Raw genomic sequence first — 17,919 nt, forward strand, 5'->3', positions numbered from 1 at the left:
CAGTGGATCCCACTTCTGTGCAGATCCCTGGGGTCCCTGGCACCTCCAGCAGGATCAGCCTGCACAGATCACCAGATCCAGCAGCACTGCGATTTAAACTTGCGTTGCTCATTTCATTGAAATTTCAGCGACCCGCAGAGTTTAAATAAAACACAAAGCGTGAAAAAAAGGAAGAGGGGTAGCTCTTTAAGCCATTGTCCTGTGACAGAACAAGCCGCTGAAGGTCAAAGACAAGCAGGAGAGGCACTGGCAGTGCCTGGCCCTCAGCACCTGTTATCAGCTCTGTCCTCCCTGCCCGTGCCAAGGCGGGGACAGGGCAGTGTCCTCGATCCACGCGGGGACCTCGTGCGCAGGGACCGGGCCGGGGTCTCCACACTCACACCACGGGTCGGGGGCAACACCTGCTCCCACCTCCCTGCTGCAGGAGGGTCAGGGCACAGGGCTGCGTGCAGACCATCCTGGAATATCTCCAGTGAGGACACTCCTCACCCTGCCTGGTCTCTGTTCCCGCACACCACCATCCGCACAGGAGAGAAGTTCTCCCTCGCGTTCAGGTGGAACTTTGCGTGCATCGCTTCCTGCCCGTTTTCTCTCGTGCTGTTGCTGGGCACCACCGAGAAGAACCGGGTCCAGCTTGGCACCCCCACCGATGGGCATCGACGAGATCCCTTCGGTCACCTCTTGGCGAGGCTGAGCAGGCCCAGCCCTCTCGGCCTTCCCTCCCAGGAGCGCTGCTCCCGAAGCTGGCGGGGCGGGGGTCCCGGGTATCCCGGGTATTCCCGGTGGTCCCGGCAGTCCCGGCGGTCCCGGGGGTCGCGGGTTCGAGGCCGGGCGCGGCCCCGCCCGGCTCTCAGGCCACGGCCATCGCCCCACGGGCCCCGCCCCCGCCGCGCCGCCCCATTGGTCACGCCCCCCGCCGCGGCCCGGGCGCCAGCCAATGGGAGCGCGGCGGGGGCGGGGCGCGCGCGGGGCGGGGCGCGCGCGGGGCCTGACCCGAGGTAACCCCGATCACACCACCGGGGGGCGGCGCGGGGGCGGGGTCGGGCCGGGAGGGGCGGGGCCGGGGCGGGGGCCGCGCGGGGAGCGCCAGGCCGGGGGCCCGCGGCGCCTCCGCTGCACCGGCACCGTGAGGTGAGGGCGGGGGCCGCGCCGGGGGCCGCGCCGGCGGAGCGCGGGGGGCGCGGGGCGGGCGGCGGGCGGCGGCGCGCGGCGGCGCGCGGGGGCCGGGCGGGGGCCGGCCGTGCCTCGGGAGATGGCCGGGCCACGCCGTGCCGGGCGGGCGGGACCTGGCCGGGCGCCGCGCCGGCGGGAGGTGGCCTGGCCGGGCCATGCCGTGCCGTGCCGTGCCGTGCCGTGCCGTGCCGTGCCGTGCCGTGCCGCCGGGGGATGGCGGCGTGCCGAGCCGAGCCGGGTCGGGCTGAGCGGAGCAGCGCTGGGCCGAGCTGAGCCGGGGACGGGCGGGGGTCTCCCGGGCCGGAGCCGCCCCTGCCCGCCGGAGGAGCCGCCGCCCGCCTCCCTCCCGGTACCGCGCGCTCCGGCCGGGCCGGCGCGGGCGGTGCCGCCCCCGGCGCCGCCGGTGCGGTGGCTCGCGTGGCCTCGCCGGTCACCCCGTACCCTGAAACAAACACCACGTGGGCGGCGGCGAGTCCGGCACCGAGCGCCCCGGGGGCTGGAGCTCGGCGGCTGGAGCCCGGGGCGTCCCTCCTCCATCTCATCCTTCTGCTAGCCCTGCGGGAATTTCAGGATCCCGGGGAACAGTTTGGGTCTGGTTCTGCCGAGGGGCCGAGAGCGGCCCTGAGATGCTCAAAACCAGTGAAGTTTTAAAGGCAGATTGGCAGAGCAAACAAAATTTTTGGGTTTGCCCCTCCCTTCTAAATATTCTTGAAGAAGTTTAAAATGAGAAGGAGTACTGTGTTGTGAGTGGAGTCTGTTCCAGTTTAGCAGGCGGGAAATACTCAGTAAACTGCTTAAGTGATGCCAAAATCTCTCAGAGGCAGTGGGATTTAGACAGTCTCGAGTGTTTTAGCAAACTGGGATAGCTGTAAGTACAGGCTCTCCTTTTGGTCTCTGTAGAGGTTTGGGCTGGACAATAGGAAACATTTTTTCCCGCGGAGGGTGCTGGGCACTGCCCAGGCTCCCCAGGGAATGGGCACGGCCTGAGGCTGCCAGAGCTCCAGGAGCTGCCGGGGATGCACAGCCTGGGATTGTCTGGGCAGGGCTGGGAGTCAGACTTGGGGGTCCCTTCCAGCTCAAGATATTCCGTGATTCTGTGATTCTACATCCACAGGTGGAAAGTTCTAGGTAGTTGTTTTTCTCCCAATATCCAGCCTAACCCTGCCCTGGCACAGCTCCAGCTGTTCCTTTGGGTCACGGGGAGCAGAAATTGGAGCAGCAGCCCCCGGTGAGTGTCCCCACAGTCTCCTCCAGCTGACCAAATCCTTGTGAGGCCCCTGCAGACCCTTCCCCATCCTCCTGTCCCTCTTTTGGACGCTCTCCATCAGCTCTGGATCCTTCTTGTGCTGTGGAGCCCGCGCCTCCCGCAGCAGCGCGCCGCGGCCGTGGAGCCGGTGAGGAGCCCTTCCTGCGGAACCTCCGGGGGTGTTTGGTGTGTGCCGGGCCGGCAGTGAGGCAATGCCCAATGATTAACCAGGAGGCAGGCTCAGGTGGGGCCGGCACCGGCCCGGGCTGGGCTCCGGCGTGGGGGCGTTAAAACAGCGCGGCCAGGGAGCCGCCGGGGCTCTTCGGAGCTGGGAACGCTCTGGGGCAGGATCCATCCCTTCTCTCCCGACCTGGAACTCCCCTCCCAGCCCTGGTATAGGTGAGCACGGTGCTGGTTTATCTCTGGTCAGGACAAGCGACTCTGTTTTAATTTGGTTTTACCTTTTTTTTTTTTTTTTTTTTTCCCTCCGTTATTTTCTGTGTTTCGCCAGGTAGGGGTTGTGAGAGCACAAATCCATTTTGTCACTTTAGAGTGATTCACGTGGATCAGCAACAGCTCCCTGGACTTTAATCAGGAGACATTAGGTTTATCAATTTCCTTTTTAAATGCCATATCAATATTGTAGAAGTGTTACTCTGATTCTTTGAAAGAGCCCGTTGAAATACCGATGTCCTCTTCAGCTGTGGATTTGTCTTCAGAACGTTTAGAGAAAAATAGGGAACTTTAATTTCCACCTGTCATTGCCCAAGTTTCATGCCTGGGCGTATTTTACAGTATTGAAAGTGATTTAAAAGTGCAGCTGTTATAAAACTTCCAAAGTCTGGTATTCTTACAAGTGCATTTCACTATTAAGCCAAGGATGTGACTAATGGCAGCAGCAGAGCTGTGGAGGAGTGCAGTGGGGTTTGTTTCACCTCAGGCGAAACCAGACACGACGCTTTCTGGGTTTGGGTTGCAGAGTTTTCACTGCTGGTAGCGCGGACACAATTTGGGTATAAATGCTTGGATACCTGCAGAGCTGGGAGCTGATTTCCCTGGCAGAAAGGAGAAGGGAGCACGGCGAGGCTCAGTCTGTGGGGATCCAGCTGTGCCTGAAGGTATTTCTGCATCTGAGCAGGCTCAGTGCTGTTACCTGTCCTTACATCATCTCAGGACTGAGCTCTCAATCTCCATCCTTCCATAAGCTGCAGGTTTTTCTCCTCTCTGCAGAAGTTACCTGTTGGGCAGGCCTTTGGCACCTGCAGGAGGGAGTGCAGGGGCTGAGCACAGCTGAGGATCCGGGTGATTTTGGGTTGTAGGGTCTGGTTCAGCATTATTGAGACGAGCAGTGCATGTGCAGCGGTTCGTGGCACACGAATTTACCTCGGTGCTCAGCTGGATTTGAGGTGCTTGTGTAAAAATGGAGCTGTGGCAGTTGCATTTCAGAGAGCCAATGAAATATACAGAGCTGCATAAATGTACCCCTTTGTTTGTATATATGTGATACACTCCTTTATTTATGTTTATAAAACATACCCCTTTATTTGTAGATATGTAACACGCTTCTGTGTTTGTATGTATGTGAAATATACCTCTATATGTGTATAGATAATACAAGTATATTTATAAAATATCACTCTGTATGGGTATTGTTGAGGGTATAGATAATGTAAGTGTATTTTTGTATGTGTAATACACCTCTGTATTTATAGGTAATTCACCTCTATAGTTATATATATAAAATTTGCTTTTATATTTCTATATATGCGGTGTACCAGTGTGCAGTGCACAGCCTTGTGCATTCCACTCACAGCACAGAAATCCAGAGGCTTTGGTGAGGAGATCTCTGAGAAAGTCCCGGTGTAATTTAGCCCCAGACAATGCTGGAATTATTTTAACTATGAACGAGGACTCTCGGTGTGCTGAGAACAGGCTGAGCTTATCGCTCCAGCACAGCGCTGCTTGCACAACCCCAGTGGAACTCCTGCCTGTGGGACTGGGCTCCCAGGGCCTGGAAGTGCCTTGGGAAATGGACCTCAGTGGGGTTTCGTGGATAACAACTGCGTTTTTTGGGGCTGAACTGGACAAACCAGGTGTTGCAGTGGAGTTGTGTGAGCGTGGCGGTGCCTGGCCTGGGGTGGATGGTTTCCCGCGGAATATTTGAGTGAAATACTTCGCTTCCTGTTCCTCTGCTTCCAAAAACCCCCCAAAAATCCTTGAAACTTGCTTATTATATATTAATTATTGAAATTAGAAAAGGTTTTTTTTCAATGGAGTGGGGTTGAAGTTAGTTTGGCTTCATCCCAGCCTCTTCAGAGCTGGTGATTGTGCCAACAGTGAATCTGTCTGGATGAAAATCTTTAGGAGTGATCTGATGCCAGGATAAATATCCACGTAAATACTGCCTGCATCTTTGTATGCACAAACAAAATTGGATTTGTGCTGTCTGAGCACCTCAGGTGAAGAAATCTCCCTGTATGGTTTAGCTTGCACATCACAGGTGGACAGGGAAAGTTTCTGGTCGTGCTTTCCCTTCTTCTCATCTCTGCCCTTAAAAAAGGGGTTTTTGAATGCTTTTAATGCCATGTCAGACAGATATTTGTGACTTTTCAGTTACAAAATGGTTAATGATGCCTCTGTGAAATGAAGTGCCCGTGGCCCCAGGGTAACTGGAGTTTGTGGGAGGAGTGATGTCAACACAGGACTTGATCTAAATAATTCAGTCGGGTACATTCATGGCAAAAGTGCATGAGCCAGTTGGATGAGTTTTTAGTTCTCAGTCACTGATGGGAAGCAGGAGTGTGGTGCCCAGGGATTGCTCTGGCTGTAAATGCTTGTCTGGTCCCTCATTAAAGTCCCCATCATGTCCCATTTGTGTGACACCACGGGGCCAGGTTTTTGTGCTGCATCCCTGTGCTCTGGCATAATGTGGCTGTAATTAGCAGGGCTGATGAGGTTTTCACTGGGATTTACTCCTTGGCATTCAGCTGGAATCAGGTGCAGAAGGTGACAGAAAAGGTTTGATAGGAGTAGACAGTGCTGGCACAAGCCATTGGTCCTTTTAGGAAGGAAACTGGCAGGTGGGACGGCCAGGTCTCTGGGAAGGTTCCAGAAGGATGGACCAGCTGGAGTGCAGGTTTAGCTCCTGGGTTAATCTGTACCTGGAGCAAGCGAGCCAGATCCTGGTGTCCCTGTGGGGTTTTTTTGGGACTGTTTTGATGGTATAAGCAGGAAAACCCACATGGAATATGCTTCATTATAACCCCAATGCTTATTTCCTGATTCTTCTCTTTTCCAGTTCGTTTTGGAAGTGGCTCACTGCTCAGATTGCCCGGATATCGAGAGGTTAGTGCATTCCTCATTTCCTAATGATGTGTTTCCAGCTGGGTGTAGTTGTCATGTAGGTGCAGAGAAGGGAGGTATCAAATGTTTAATCCCCATCCCACCTTTGTGCTGTGGGGTGTTCCTTTCTTTTCCACGTCTCTCATGGCTCTTTCTCAGTTGATTTTTTTTTTTTTTTTGTTTTGTTTTGTTTTGTTTTTAAGAAAATGCTTTAATTCCCTGCTGGAGTACTGGAAAAGACCCATCCCTGGAAGTGTCCAAGGCCAGGAGCAGCCTGGACTGGTGGCAGGTGTCCCTGCCCGTAGCAGGGGCTGGGATGAGATGATATTGAAGGTCCCTTCCAACCCAGACCAGTCAGGGATTCTCTGATCCTGTGATTCTCAGAGTTCCCTGCCTTTGTCTATAGGTTTTGTGTCTGGTGTTTGGGGTTATTTTGGTGTTTGTTTCCCACCTTTAAGTGACTCCTGCAGCTTTGTGAGGTGGGAGGTTCTGCAGCTTGTGAATCTCAGAGTCCCTGTGCAAACGGGGAAGTCAGTGCTCAGAGCAGAAGTGTTTTTGATCCCGCACTCAGGGTTCGGCTCTGACCTTTTGACGTTGCATTTCCCATCAGTGAACCTTGCTTTGTCCTCCCAGGGCAGGTTATTCACCCCAGGTGTGGTGCTTTCCTTTCCTTTGCCCCTCACAGTGTTGAGAGCGCAGTTTGGGGGAGCCATGGAGGAGGCTTCGGAGGCCAATAAAGCCCTGGATGCGAACGCTCACTCCCGCTTCATCATTGGCTCCGTGTCAGAGGATAACTCCGAGGATGAGACCAGCTCCTTGGTGAAGCTGGACCTGCTGGAGGAGAAGGAGAGGTCTCTGTCTCCTGCGTCCGTCTGCTCCGATTCCCTCTCGGACCTGGGGCTTCCAAACACTCAGGATGGCCTGGCCAGCCACATGAGGTATGGATAAGTACTTCTCCAGTCTTTTTACCCTGTCAATTCCAAAGACAATCCAAAGGTTCAGCTTCATGCCCGCGTTTGGCTTCAAATGTTTCTGTTGTGCCAAGACATGCTCCGGCGTTCTGTGTCTAAATGACCTCTTGTTTGTTTATCTCATCAAACCCTTCCGTTTTCCTTTGGTTTTAGGGAAATACTTGTGCCTAAATTCCTTAAGCACCTTGCCTGTCTTGTCCTGGCTTTCAGAAAATGGAAGTGTCTTCACTGAGATACTTGAAGTTTTCACTTGTGTGTGTTTTTTCTGGGCCCTGTTTGTTGAGAGCAAGAACAATATTTGCTTACTTTGTTTTTGCTGCTTTAAATGTATCCAAAGAATTGGCAGTGGGTAGGATCAGTGGCTCCATGCTGGAATTTTTTTTTGGTTTGGATAGGGAAGATTGTGATGGTTGTAGTAAAGATTGGAGTCCTGCAATGTGGTGATAAACCAAGATTTAATGTGGTCACAGCTGCCTGAGCTCAGGGTGGGTCTCAGGGCTGCTCCACTCCTGATTTGTTGTGAATGATCTGATGAGCAGGGCTTTTGAGGTCGTGGTGATGGTGTTTCCTTGTCCAAAGGTCCCTTTATTTTCAGGTATTGCTGATTTGCATTTCAGTAGTGGGATGTGCCTGTCGGATTTCCCCTGTACTCTGGGCACTTCTCACTTATAGATCACTGTTTCTCGGTGCCTGGTCAGTCTCTCCTCACTCTCCCATGTAGCCTTCACTTGTTTGCCATATTCCAGGAGGTCTGCTCTTTCTGCCTGTGCCATCCCGTTCCAGGAACACCCAGGACAGTGTGAGTCCCACTCCAGTTTCCGCTGGACAATCCCTCTTGTTGCTCTTGAAGGAATGCTTGATTCCAGGAAGCTTTTCTGACCAGTGGGAGATATTTACACAGCCAGCTAATCCTTGTCCTCGTGTTTCGCTGGTTTCTTTGCTCGTGCAGGTTAAGGAATTGTAATCTCTCCTTTTTTTTGGTGGCTCCTTTCCCACTTCAGGGAGGAGCCTCTGGGAACACAGAGTCCCAAACTCCCAGGCTGGGGCAGAAGGGGGACATTGGGCTGTGCTTGACAGAGCTGTCATGGCCAGGCTGCTGGGCATGTTCAGCCAGCTGCCACTTGCACAACTGATGCAAAACCTTAAAGCAAATTTACAGAGGGTTACCTTTCCAGAGCCTGCCAGCTTGCAATGATTTGGCAGCACAAAAGGTAATTCTGAAGCAGGAAACTGTAACTATATATATATATAAAAAATCTTAGGAACAGGAGAACTTTGATGAGCACCTAACCACAAGTGTGTAAATGGCCAATATCAGAGCAAGAAACTTCTAGGACAGTGCCTGGCACCAGAGAGCCCCGGTGCAATAGGTGTGCAACCTTGGGCACCTCTGTTGTAACCTGCTTACTTTGGCAGTGCCTCTGGGGAGCACTTGACTTTTGAGTTAAATTGGAGAGAAATGCCAATTCAAATAAAAAAGAGTTACGGCATTTCATGGGCTGTTTTTCTAAGATAAACTCAGATGAGCTGAAATACTTTTCAGGATGGTTGTCCCTTTCATCGGGACATTTCTAAATCGTGTTTACAGATGGAGAAACTGAGACAAAGACAGCAGCAAAGACAAGTTCAACAACTTGCCTGGAGTCACTCTGGACAGTCAGTTAGTGGAACAGAGGTGCTCTTGCCTCCAGCTTCCTTTTGGTGACCACAAAGGTACCACACTTTGTAAAGCGATAGAGGTGAATCCACAGGCAGTTCTGTGCTCTTTGACACAGGGTGCAGGTCCAAGGGAGCAGATCTTTTGGGAGGAGCTGCCAAAAATCTTTCCATTTGCTGGTGATTTTCCCACAGGATTGAAACAGAGATGGTTCGTGGTTCAGAGCAGCTCTCAGGGAACAATCATGACTGAAGTGCAGGATTTACTCAGCTGCCAAAGGGTTTGTGAGGACACGTTTGTGTGACCTTACTGATCTTGTGAAGTGTTTACGCAGTTGCTAAAGACACTCTTGCTGGGACAGGTTGTGCACTGAGGGCTCTCCTGCCCCTGGACATCCGTGGAGAGCTTCAGCTGTGCCAGCTGGCTGCTGCCCTGCAGGGCTGAGAAAGCCACCTCTGAGAATGAGCTTTCAATTGCTGTGTGGATCACCAGCGCCTGAAAATTGGTGTGTGGGGACAGTAATCACGCAGACTGAATGTCCAGAGGGTCTTTGTTGCCTTTTGCACCATGAAATAGTGAAACTGAGCCTGCCATTTTTCTGCCTTTTTTTCCTGCCTGTGTTGTCTCTGAGTTCAAAAGTTTCCATCAGCGCTTCCAACCAGTCCTGCTGGGGTACAATTTTCCTTGTAGTGAGCTGTTAGAGAGTTGCTGTGCTCCTTTCTGAAGTTTTAGTGGCAGATGAAGCAACTCCTCCACAAGTGCCACTCAAAGCACTTTGGGCCCATCTGTTTTGTTTAATAAATTGTTGCTGATTATTGCTAATTTTAATTTCTAGCTTCCGAGACGGTCTCTCGTATCAAATTCTCGTTTAAAATAGAACAAAACCTGGATGTCTTCTGGTATTTGTACATCAGGGCTCTGGTTTCATAATCAGTGACATGGGTGCACAGAGTCACCTGACAATCCACTTGTATCAGCTGAAAGCCAAATTTTTGGATGGAGTTCAGCTGTTACCTCATATGAAGCCCACAGAGTTTAGCTCGTTGCTCCTAACACTGATTGGACATCCCAGTGTATTGTCTCAATAAATTATGGGGATGCTTAAGCAGAACTACTCATCTGCTAAAGGAAATTTGGACAAATGCCTCAATTTTAGCCTGGACAGTAGTGGTTGAGCGTGCCCAGCCTGGCACTGGGACAAGGTCCCTGCTTAAAAGCCAGCCCCACAGTGACTGCACAGGGTCCTGAGCGTAATGAAAGATCCTTTTGAGCCTCTTCTGAATGTAAAAAAATTCCTTTCCAGCCCAGCAGTGAGTGGCTGGGAGGTTGCACTGTGGGGCATTGATGGTGTGGAGCTGTTGGTGCTGCTGTGGTTTTAGCCCAGCTGAGGGCAGGGAGGTACGAACGGGCTCTGCGGGGCTGCTCCACAAAGGATTCCTCCTCTGCTGCACGGAGTCCTGGCTGCTCCAGGCTGTCTGCAGGGTCCTGCTGTGGGGCCTGGGGCTGCTCTGGCTCTGCCTGTGCTGTCAGGTGGTGCTGGAGGTTCTGTTTAGGGTGATTTGTGTGCAAGGAACACCTTCCTCTATCCCAGCCTGGCCGTGGATGGATGGGGCAGCCGCAGCTTCTCTGAGCAACCTGTGCCAAGCCCCCACCACCCTCACAGGGAAGAATTTCTGCCTAATTTCTAATCTAAACCTGCCCTCCTGCAGCTTAAGGCCATGAACTTCGTCCACCTGGAGTGAAAAGCCGACTTCCTCCTCTCTCTGTTGAAAGAAAAGGAGGTGGTTTGGACTCGTGGCTGTCCCTGGTTGTGCTGATAACGTGGGAATTGCAGCTCTCTCCTTCCCTGGAAGGTACTCTGCTTCCTGAGCAAACACACTCTACACCTCTGCGTGCCTCTCAGAAGTTGTATTCTTATTTTTGGTGTTATTTTACTCCCTTTAACCTCAGTTAACAGAGGAAGTCTCCTCTCTAAATTCAGTCATCTCTTGGGAGAATTTGTGGAGATTCCCTGACTGAGATACCAGTGTGGGAGCATCTCCCGCTCTTCTGATCCTTCAAACTGAAAGAATCTCTTACTTTGGGTAAATTTAACCTGCCCCCTAACTCTGGTGTGTAGAGATCCATTCTCGTGTTCTGCAGATCAGATCTGTTCAACACTTGAACTTTGCCAGAGAGCACGGGGAGGGCTCCGTGCCAGGGACTCCAGTTCCGTTCCACTCTCTGGTGCAGAGCTGTCTTGTGCTGTTGTTGTTCACTTTTGTCTTGGTGCCAGGGCTTCACCTGGACAGTGTTGGGCTGTTTGCTGCTCCAGGAACTCGTGGAATTTTATACTTCATGAGGATGTAAAAGTAAAAGTTGGTACTTTGTAGGTTTCGGAACTGCAGTATGGATATCGATGTGATTTACTCCTGGCTGTTTATTTGGATTGATGTTTGGATGCGGTGGGTATTTTGAGTGTCAGGGTGTTGCTTTTGGGCTTGCGAGGAGCCTCGGTGATTTGGGCTGTGTGCCCTGGGAATGGTCCCGTTCCAAATGCACCTGGCGTGGCAGATGAACAGCCAGGTGTGTGCTTAGAAAAAGGAACTTCTGGCAAACTGTTGGCACTTGGTTATTTGGGAGGAATCCTGGCAGCTTGTGCCCATTTGGGCTCTGTAAAAGTTCCTGCTTTAGGCTAAAGACCTGCCTGGGCTGATGTTGGAATTCTGTGTTAGCATGGAACGGAAGTTATTTACCAGGCAGCGCAGGGAGGACCGGTTTTGTTCTGTGCTGCATCCTTTATTTAATTTCCTGAAATCCTGAGGCTCAGTTCACTGTCAGAGCTGAGTCAAGTTTCATTTGTTTTGACCTGTAGGTGAAGCTCTGGTTTTGACAGTGTCTGTGTCCAAGCTCTTTAAACCACGGGCAAGGCTGTCTTTGACAGAGTGCAGATTGCTGCCTCCAGTGCCTGTTGCCTGAGGCGTAGGGAACCATTTACTCCAGCTGTGGAATTCTGCATCCCTTGCTGGACAGCATTTCTGCTTGTTCCTTCTCTGCCTTCCTGTGAAATCGGATGCAAGGGCAGAGCTAAAACTGGAGCAGGTCTTCGGGAGGCTTCGGCTGCCTGAGCCTTATCACCTGGATGGAACAGGAGTTCTCACCGTCTTTCCAAAACACAGAGCCCAAATGGATGGGGAGAGCTGTGCTTTCCACACCCTTCACAGGCCACATCCAGAGGGAATCAACCCCCAGCCCTTTCCCCGGGTGTTTGTGTGTGTGTGTGTGTGTGTGCTGCAGCGTGCTCCAGGCTGCCTTCCACACGAGGCAGCTCACGCATCCCTGCCTCTGGAAGCCCCGGGAACGTCACCTGCAGCCCCTGGCATGTGGCAGTGCTGGGATCAGTGCTGGGATCAGTGCCGGCTCCTGCCTGGGATGTGCCTCAGGTACGTGTGTGTCCCTGAGCAATGATTTTTCCTTGGAGGCTGCAGCAGAGGAGCGGGCTCAGCCTTTCCCTTTGTCTGACAGCGCCGGGGAGGGGGCGGATTCCGTGGGATCCGGGTTTTGGGGAGCGCTGCCTGCGGGACATGAGCTCTGGGGAGCCCGTGTGCGTTGGATGGGCAGCCCTGGATCGGTGACACGTCCTTGTGCAGCCTGTTCTTGGAGGGAAGCTGCAGCAGATCGTGGCCATTGATTTCCCAGCAGCGAATTCAGCTGGCAGGGTATTTTTAACCAATGCTGAAGCTGCTCCTCTGGGTGTGCTCCTCCAGCAGCAAATCGCGGCCATTTCTCTCCCAGCAGTGGATTCAGCTGGTGGAAGGCACGGGGAATGTTTCTAGCAGTGCCACATTAAGCTCTGTGTAGATTTGTTTCCTTGCAGCCATGACAGGCAGAACCTGGGTGGGGTTTTTGGGAATGAATTAAATGGGGAATTTGTGGGCTACCTGATGATTGGGCAGTCTGAGATGCTTTTCCAAGAGGAATAAAGGCTGGCAAGTGAAAAGGCGTTGAGTTCTGGGGTAGGTACGTGGTGTTGGGGTGTTCCTGTTGGTTGAACTCTGTTCTCTCTCAGACCCCTTGGCTCTGCTGGGGTTTGTGTGCAGGGTGAGGCTGCCCTCACCCCACAGCTGTCCCTGTTCCCTGCTGCTCCCTGGATGTGCCTGGAACTGGCACATCACCGTGTCACCTCCTGTCGCCAGGTTAGCGTGGCACTTCTGCCGTGGATGGTTGTTCTTTCCTGAGTGATCCCCTCCCGGCTGGCTGCATTTTGGGATTCTGTGCCCCAGATCAAAGCTGTGCCCCCTGGCTATGGCCCTCCACCAGGACAGACCACAGTATCCCCAAATTTAGAAATTTCCAGCTGCTGTGCAGTCTCAGCCCAGGTTTTACTGCTGCAGTCACTGCCCTTTCTTATCCTGCCTCTACCCCCAGATTTACAGTTTATGTCTGTGTGTGTGCAGGGCCAGGGGTTGGACTTTGATGATCCTTGGGGGTCCCTTCCATCTCAGGATGTCCCATGATTCTGGTACTGAGTAAACATTCTTCCTTCCTCCAGTGATGTTACTGGACCCTGCCGTGCTGTAACACCTTGCTTGGGAGGTTATTTATTCTCCCGGCACACGGAGTGATCTCATCCCCATCTTATAGGTGGGAAACAGGCACAGAAAACTGAAGTGACGTGTCCAGGGTCTCCCAGCTCCCAGGCTGGTGTCCAGTTTGATCTGCCAGCTCTGCCACACTGTGGCTGCGTGTCTGCACAAGCTGCCTCTGACATTCCTCTCTGCAGCCCTGGAAACGCTGCCCCTGTCACCTCCCCACCCCTCCTGAAAACCCCATATTGAAATCTGACAAGGGACTGAATTCCTGGGGTCTCAGAGCCTGCAGCTGGGGACGTGCTCCTGGAGCAGAATCCTTGTGTGTGCTGCAATCCTGTGTGTGCTGATGGAGGATGTGGGGAGCTGCCCCGGTCACCTCCCCACCCCTCCTGAAAAATCCCATATTGAAATCCTACAAGGGGTTGAATTCCTGGGGTCTCAGAGCCTGCAGCTGGGGATGTGCTCCTGGAGGAGCGCCCCACTCCCTGTGTGTGCTGGTGGAGGATGTGGGGAGCTGCCCCTGTCACCTCCCACTCCTGAAAATCCCATATTGAAATCCCACAAGGGGCTGAATTCCTGGGGTCTCAGAGCCCGTAGCTGGGGATGTGCTCCTGGAGGAGCGCCCCAATCCCTGTGTGTGCTGGTGGAGGATGTGGGGAGCTGCCCCTGTCACCTCCCACTCCTGAAAATCCCATATTGAAATCTGACAAGGGACTGAATTCCTGGGGTCTCAGAGCCCGTAGCTGGGGATGTGCTCCTGGAGGAGCGCCCCACTCCCTGTGTGTGCTGGCGGAGGCCGTGGGGAGCCGTGCTGCCCGTCCCCAGCGTGCCCCCAGTTTGGGAGCTCCTCCCGGGGCCCCCGAGGCTCGGAGCCGCCGCCGTGCAGGCGCTCTGGAGCTCCTTCATTACGTAACCTGTGGCTGTGGCGCTCAGCCGCGGTGCCTGGGAGGCCGGTCCCCTCCGCTGCGTCACCGCCACCGCCGGGGTGACACTGCCGGGGGGAGCCGGGGACAAAGGTCGGGAGATCCGGAGCGGTGCCGCTGCTCGGGGGAGAAGCCGCGCGAGGCTCTTGGCGCCTTCTGCTTCAGCCGCAGAGTTGGCAAAATTTAGGAGCCGCGAGCTGCGGAGAGGAGCCCGAAATCCGTGAATCCCTGCGCTTCGGGCGGCATGGAGGATTCCGCAGAGCAGAGTCAGGAGATGAGGTACCACATGCTGCAAAGGTAGGAATGGCAGATGTGCCTGTGCCCCCCTGCCTGGGCTCTGGGCTGGAGATGCCCTCGGAGCCTTTGGGGTTGGTTTTGTCCTCCGGAAGCTCGCAGAGCCCGTGGGCTCTCTCCCCGTGACAGATGCCGGGGTGCAGCTCGGCTGAGGGGGTCAGGGTTGTCCGAGTTGGAGGCTCTGCACAACTTCTCCCCCCTAGAAAAGCATGTTGAGAATTCCTCCATCACAAAACGTGGCAGTGGTGATTAACGGGGATGACAGTCACTAACTCAGCATTTATTCTGTTTTGTTTAGAGCTCTGTGCTTTCTTCCTTCCTGTCCAGCTTCTACCTCATCTTATCCTGCAAAAAAAAAAAAAAAAAAAACCCTCACCCCAGCTCTTCTGTCTTGATTACAATGTGTTATTGATAAATAAACTTCATGTTCTTGACATGCTCACAAATGAAACTGTGGTGGTTTATGTCCAAGTGCTCGTTGTATCCTGGATGATGAACATCAGGCTCTGTTCACATTCTGTCAGTGGCAGTATCTGTGTGTGTAGTAATTTCTCGGTGGGACAGTTCATACTTGAACACGTTCACAAATTCTCCCCTTGGGATTTTTATCTCATTTTTTTTGAGGCTGCTCTCAATAAACCTGTAATGCATAAGCCTCTCTCACTCTTTGGACTGTGCTCCTTCCTTGCCAGGAAGACTCTGACCCCTAAATGCACAAATTTAGTAGAAATTCAACCTTAACAGCACATTTGCTCTCTTTCTTGCCTGCTGGCTCCTGTCCTTGTGTTCCCAGGCTGAGTTCCCAGGAGTGTGAGATCTTTTGCTCGCAGGGACGAGTTCTAAGTTTGGTGACAATGTCTGGAAGTGCAGCTGACTGGAAGAAGGGAAAGTACGAGGGGAGGGACCTGTGCACACACAGCTTGTTCTTGCCTTTCTCCGGCTGTCAGCTCCCTGCTCCTCTCTGAGATAAGACACTGGATGGATGGAGTTGGTGTGACTTAGCCCAGCCTTTCCCGTGTCCCACAGTGTCCCTGGCAGGGGCGGTATTGGTCTGTGGTGGCACCGTGCTCTGGTGAAGGAGGGTCTGAGATCCACCTGGGTGAATCCTCACGGCCCAGAAGGTGTTTCTGAGGGAGCGTGAGGGGGAATCCCTGTGTTCCCTGGCCAGGCCCCTCATTCCCGCAGGGATGCTCCAGCCCTGCCCTGGGGCAGGTGCAGCTCTTGGGCTCCCTGGCTTTGGTGGCTGTGATGGTAAAAGGAAATCTGTACACGTGCCTTGGCTTTCCCTTGGTTTTCCCTTCGTGCCCTCCCCCAGCAGTCCCAGCTGCTCTCTGCTGTGTCCCATCCCGTTCCCAGTGGAATTACTCAATGGAGCAGCCCTCCAGCAGCTGATTAGGCCAGAGGTTCCATCCAGAGGGCTCCCGGGCATGGATCTGCCAGTGACCAGCACCGACCCCTTGGTGCTCTCCAAAGCTCTGAGCTGAGCTTCCCAACTCTTCCTTCCTTCAGCAGGGTTCTGTGATGCTGCCAGGGGCAGGGTGGGGGCTCCCCCGACTTCCTGGGAAGGAAAACTGTTGGGGGAAGCACAGTAAGTGCAGTGCAAACAAGTCAGGCTCTGGGGTGAGCAGAGAGGGTGAGGCTTCAGCGGAATAGAAAGTGTCTCATTAATTCCCCAATTTGTGCTGCGCCGTGGCAGACACTGGGTGTGGGGAGCAGCTCTGTGCTTTTCCCTGCAATTTCCTCTCACAGACTCAGCTTTGTAAACTTTAGCAAATCCAAGGCAAAGGGTGATGTGTCCCTGTGTTGTTGCTGTGGAAGCTGAAGCAGAAAGAGGAGAAGTGACTGTGCCATTCCCACACAGAAGGGCTGTGGCAGGACACGGGGCTGGTCTTGGCAGGCACAAAACTGGCTTTCTGTGTTTGTAGCAGGAGTAACGTGATTAATTTGTCCTCTGGCTCCCAGAGCTTTTGAGGAAGGTATTAAAGACCGGCTAGAGGAAAACTCTTGGAAAACGATTTCCGTAGCCAGTCTGAGTCTCTCGTTTGCACCTGGAGATAAATTTGCTGTGCTTCCCAAGAGGGTTTCCTTACAGAATCTGATCTTTGTAGCTTGTTTTGCCAAAGCCAGAAATCACTGCTATTTCCAGCTTCTCTAGATGGACTGAAAGCAATCTGGTGGAGCATTGTTGTCCATGTGTTGGGCAGCAACACACACCAAACATAATTTTACCTGTTTATATTTTAGCATAGCTGGAATTTTTCCAGCCAGCCTGAAACTTTTGCATGGAAATAGCTGAAAAGTAGCTTAAGAGGAGTCAGCCCTGTAGAACTGGGGACCAGGCAAGGAGAGATTGTGCTCGTGTGATTGGGGAATGTGGTCAGAGAGAGCTTTCCCATTACTCACATAGTTCTTTTGCTGGTGTCCAGCTGCACTGGCAGGTTGTTTCCAGCTGCACTGACAGGTTGTTTCTGTCTCTGCCCGTTTCCCCAGGCCCAGCATGTCTGGTTTGCACCTTGTCAAGCAAGGCCGGGACAGGAAGAAGGTGGATGTGCAGCGAGATTTCACCGTGGCTTCTCCAGCAGAATTCGTTACTCGTTTTGGAGGGAATAAAGTCATTGAAAAGGTAACTCCCTGACCTTTTTTAGGGTATTGCAGCTCCTCTCTGGAGCTCTGCCTGTCTCTCTCTAAGGCTGTACGTTGCAGATATCAAATTATTAATATTTCTGCGCTTGGAAGTTGTGCTTCTGCCTGGAATCATTGTGTTTCCTTTTTCTGTGTGATAAACAAACATCTCATTATTTTAGCTTAATGTTGTAAGAAAGTGAGTGAGCCAGAGCACTTCTGCTGATACAGAGGGATTTCTAAAATTAAGTTAAAAGTAGACTGGAAAAAACACTAAGAAATGTATTTAAAAATGCATAATAATTTGATTTGAGTCCTTCTGCTCTTCAATCCAACCAAGGCATAGCACATTAAAATTTCATGGTGAAACAAGAGCTGCTCTCTGAATCGACAGATGGGCCATGGGCTGGATGCTGGCTAAAAATCCCAAACTGGGCGAAGGGTCTGCAGGGGAGGGGGCAGAAAAAACTTCTTTCGTGATTGTTAATTGCTTTGTGCTCTTTAGACTCCCATTTCATCCCGGCTTCTCACGCCCCCAGGTGCTGATAGCAAACAACGGCATCGCAGCAGTGAAGTGCATGCGGTCCATCCGGCGCTGGTCCTACGAGATGTTCAGGAACGAGAGGGCCATCAGGTTCGTGGTCATGGTCACTCCTGAGGACCTGAAAGCCAACGCAGGTGAGCTGGGGAGGGGTCACAGCCCTGTCCTTGTGCAGCCCTGGGGATGCAGGGACCGGAATGTCCCCCTGGCCTGGCAGTGCTGGGATGTTCCCAGGGAGCCAGCCCCGTGAGGAGCAGCTGAGGGAGCTGCCAGGGCTCAGCCTGGGGAAGAGGAGAGTTTTGAGTCCTGTGGTGAGGTTTGCAGCCTGAATGGAACCTGCTCTGTGTTTGCAGAGTACATTAAGATGGCAGATCACTACGTGCCCGTCCCAGGAGGACCCAACAACAACAACTATGCAAACGTGGAGCTCATCCTCGATATTGCCAAGAGGATTCCAGTGCAGGTGAGAGGTGTCACACACGATCTGCTCTCCTTCCATGAGGAGCTGTGCCTGGGGAGCGAGGCAGGGCAAAGGAGCTGGAGTTCCGAACCAAACGAGCAGCCAAAGGCAGCACGTGT

General features: G+C 53.0%; 1 protein-coding gene across 8 annotated transcripts in view; it reads left to right on the forward strand.

Moving 5' to 3' along the window:
- Positions 1 to 1,074: 1,074 nt before the first annotated feature.
- The window catches only part of ACACA (acetyl-CoA carboxylase alpha), a 100,186-nt gene continuing 83,341 nt past the window's right edge, over positions 1,075 to 17,919 (forward strand). For 4 of the 8 annotated variants that reach the window (XM_040082394.2, XM_058423008.1, XM_058423007.1 and 1 more), the window contains exons 1-6: positions 2,383 to 2,401; positions 5,718 to 5,764; positions 6,447 to 6,699; positions 16,668 to 16,800; positions 17,339 to 17,477; positions 17,694 to 17,803. In XM_040082394.2, coding sequence (XP_039938328.1) covers positions 6,473 to 6,699; positions 16,668 to 16,800; positions 17,339 to 17,477; positions 17,694 to 17,803 — 609 coding nt within the window. In that variant the 5' untranslated portion in view covers positions 2,383 to 2,401; positions 5,718 to 5,764; positions 6,447 to 6,472. Of the gene's footprint in view, positions 1,132 to 2,380; positions 2,402 to 5,717; positions 5,765 to 6,446; positions 6,700 to 13,987; positions 14,181 to 16,667; positions 16,801 to 17,338; positions 17,478 to 17,693; positions 17,804 to 17,919 lie in introns of those variants that run through there. The other 4 variants (XM_040082390.2, XM_058423010.1, XM_040082392.2 and 1 more) reach the window with 4 other exon arrangements.

The sequence above is a fragment of the Hirundo rustica genome, chromosome 19 (genome assembly GCF_015227805.2).
Source record: "Hirundo rustica isolate bHirRus1 chromosome 19, bHirRus1.pri.v3, whole genome shotgun sequence".
NCBI lineage: Eukaryota > Metazoa > Chordata > Aves > Passeriformes > Hirundinidae > Hirundo > Hirundo rustica.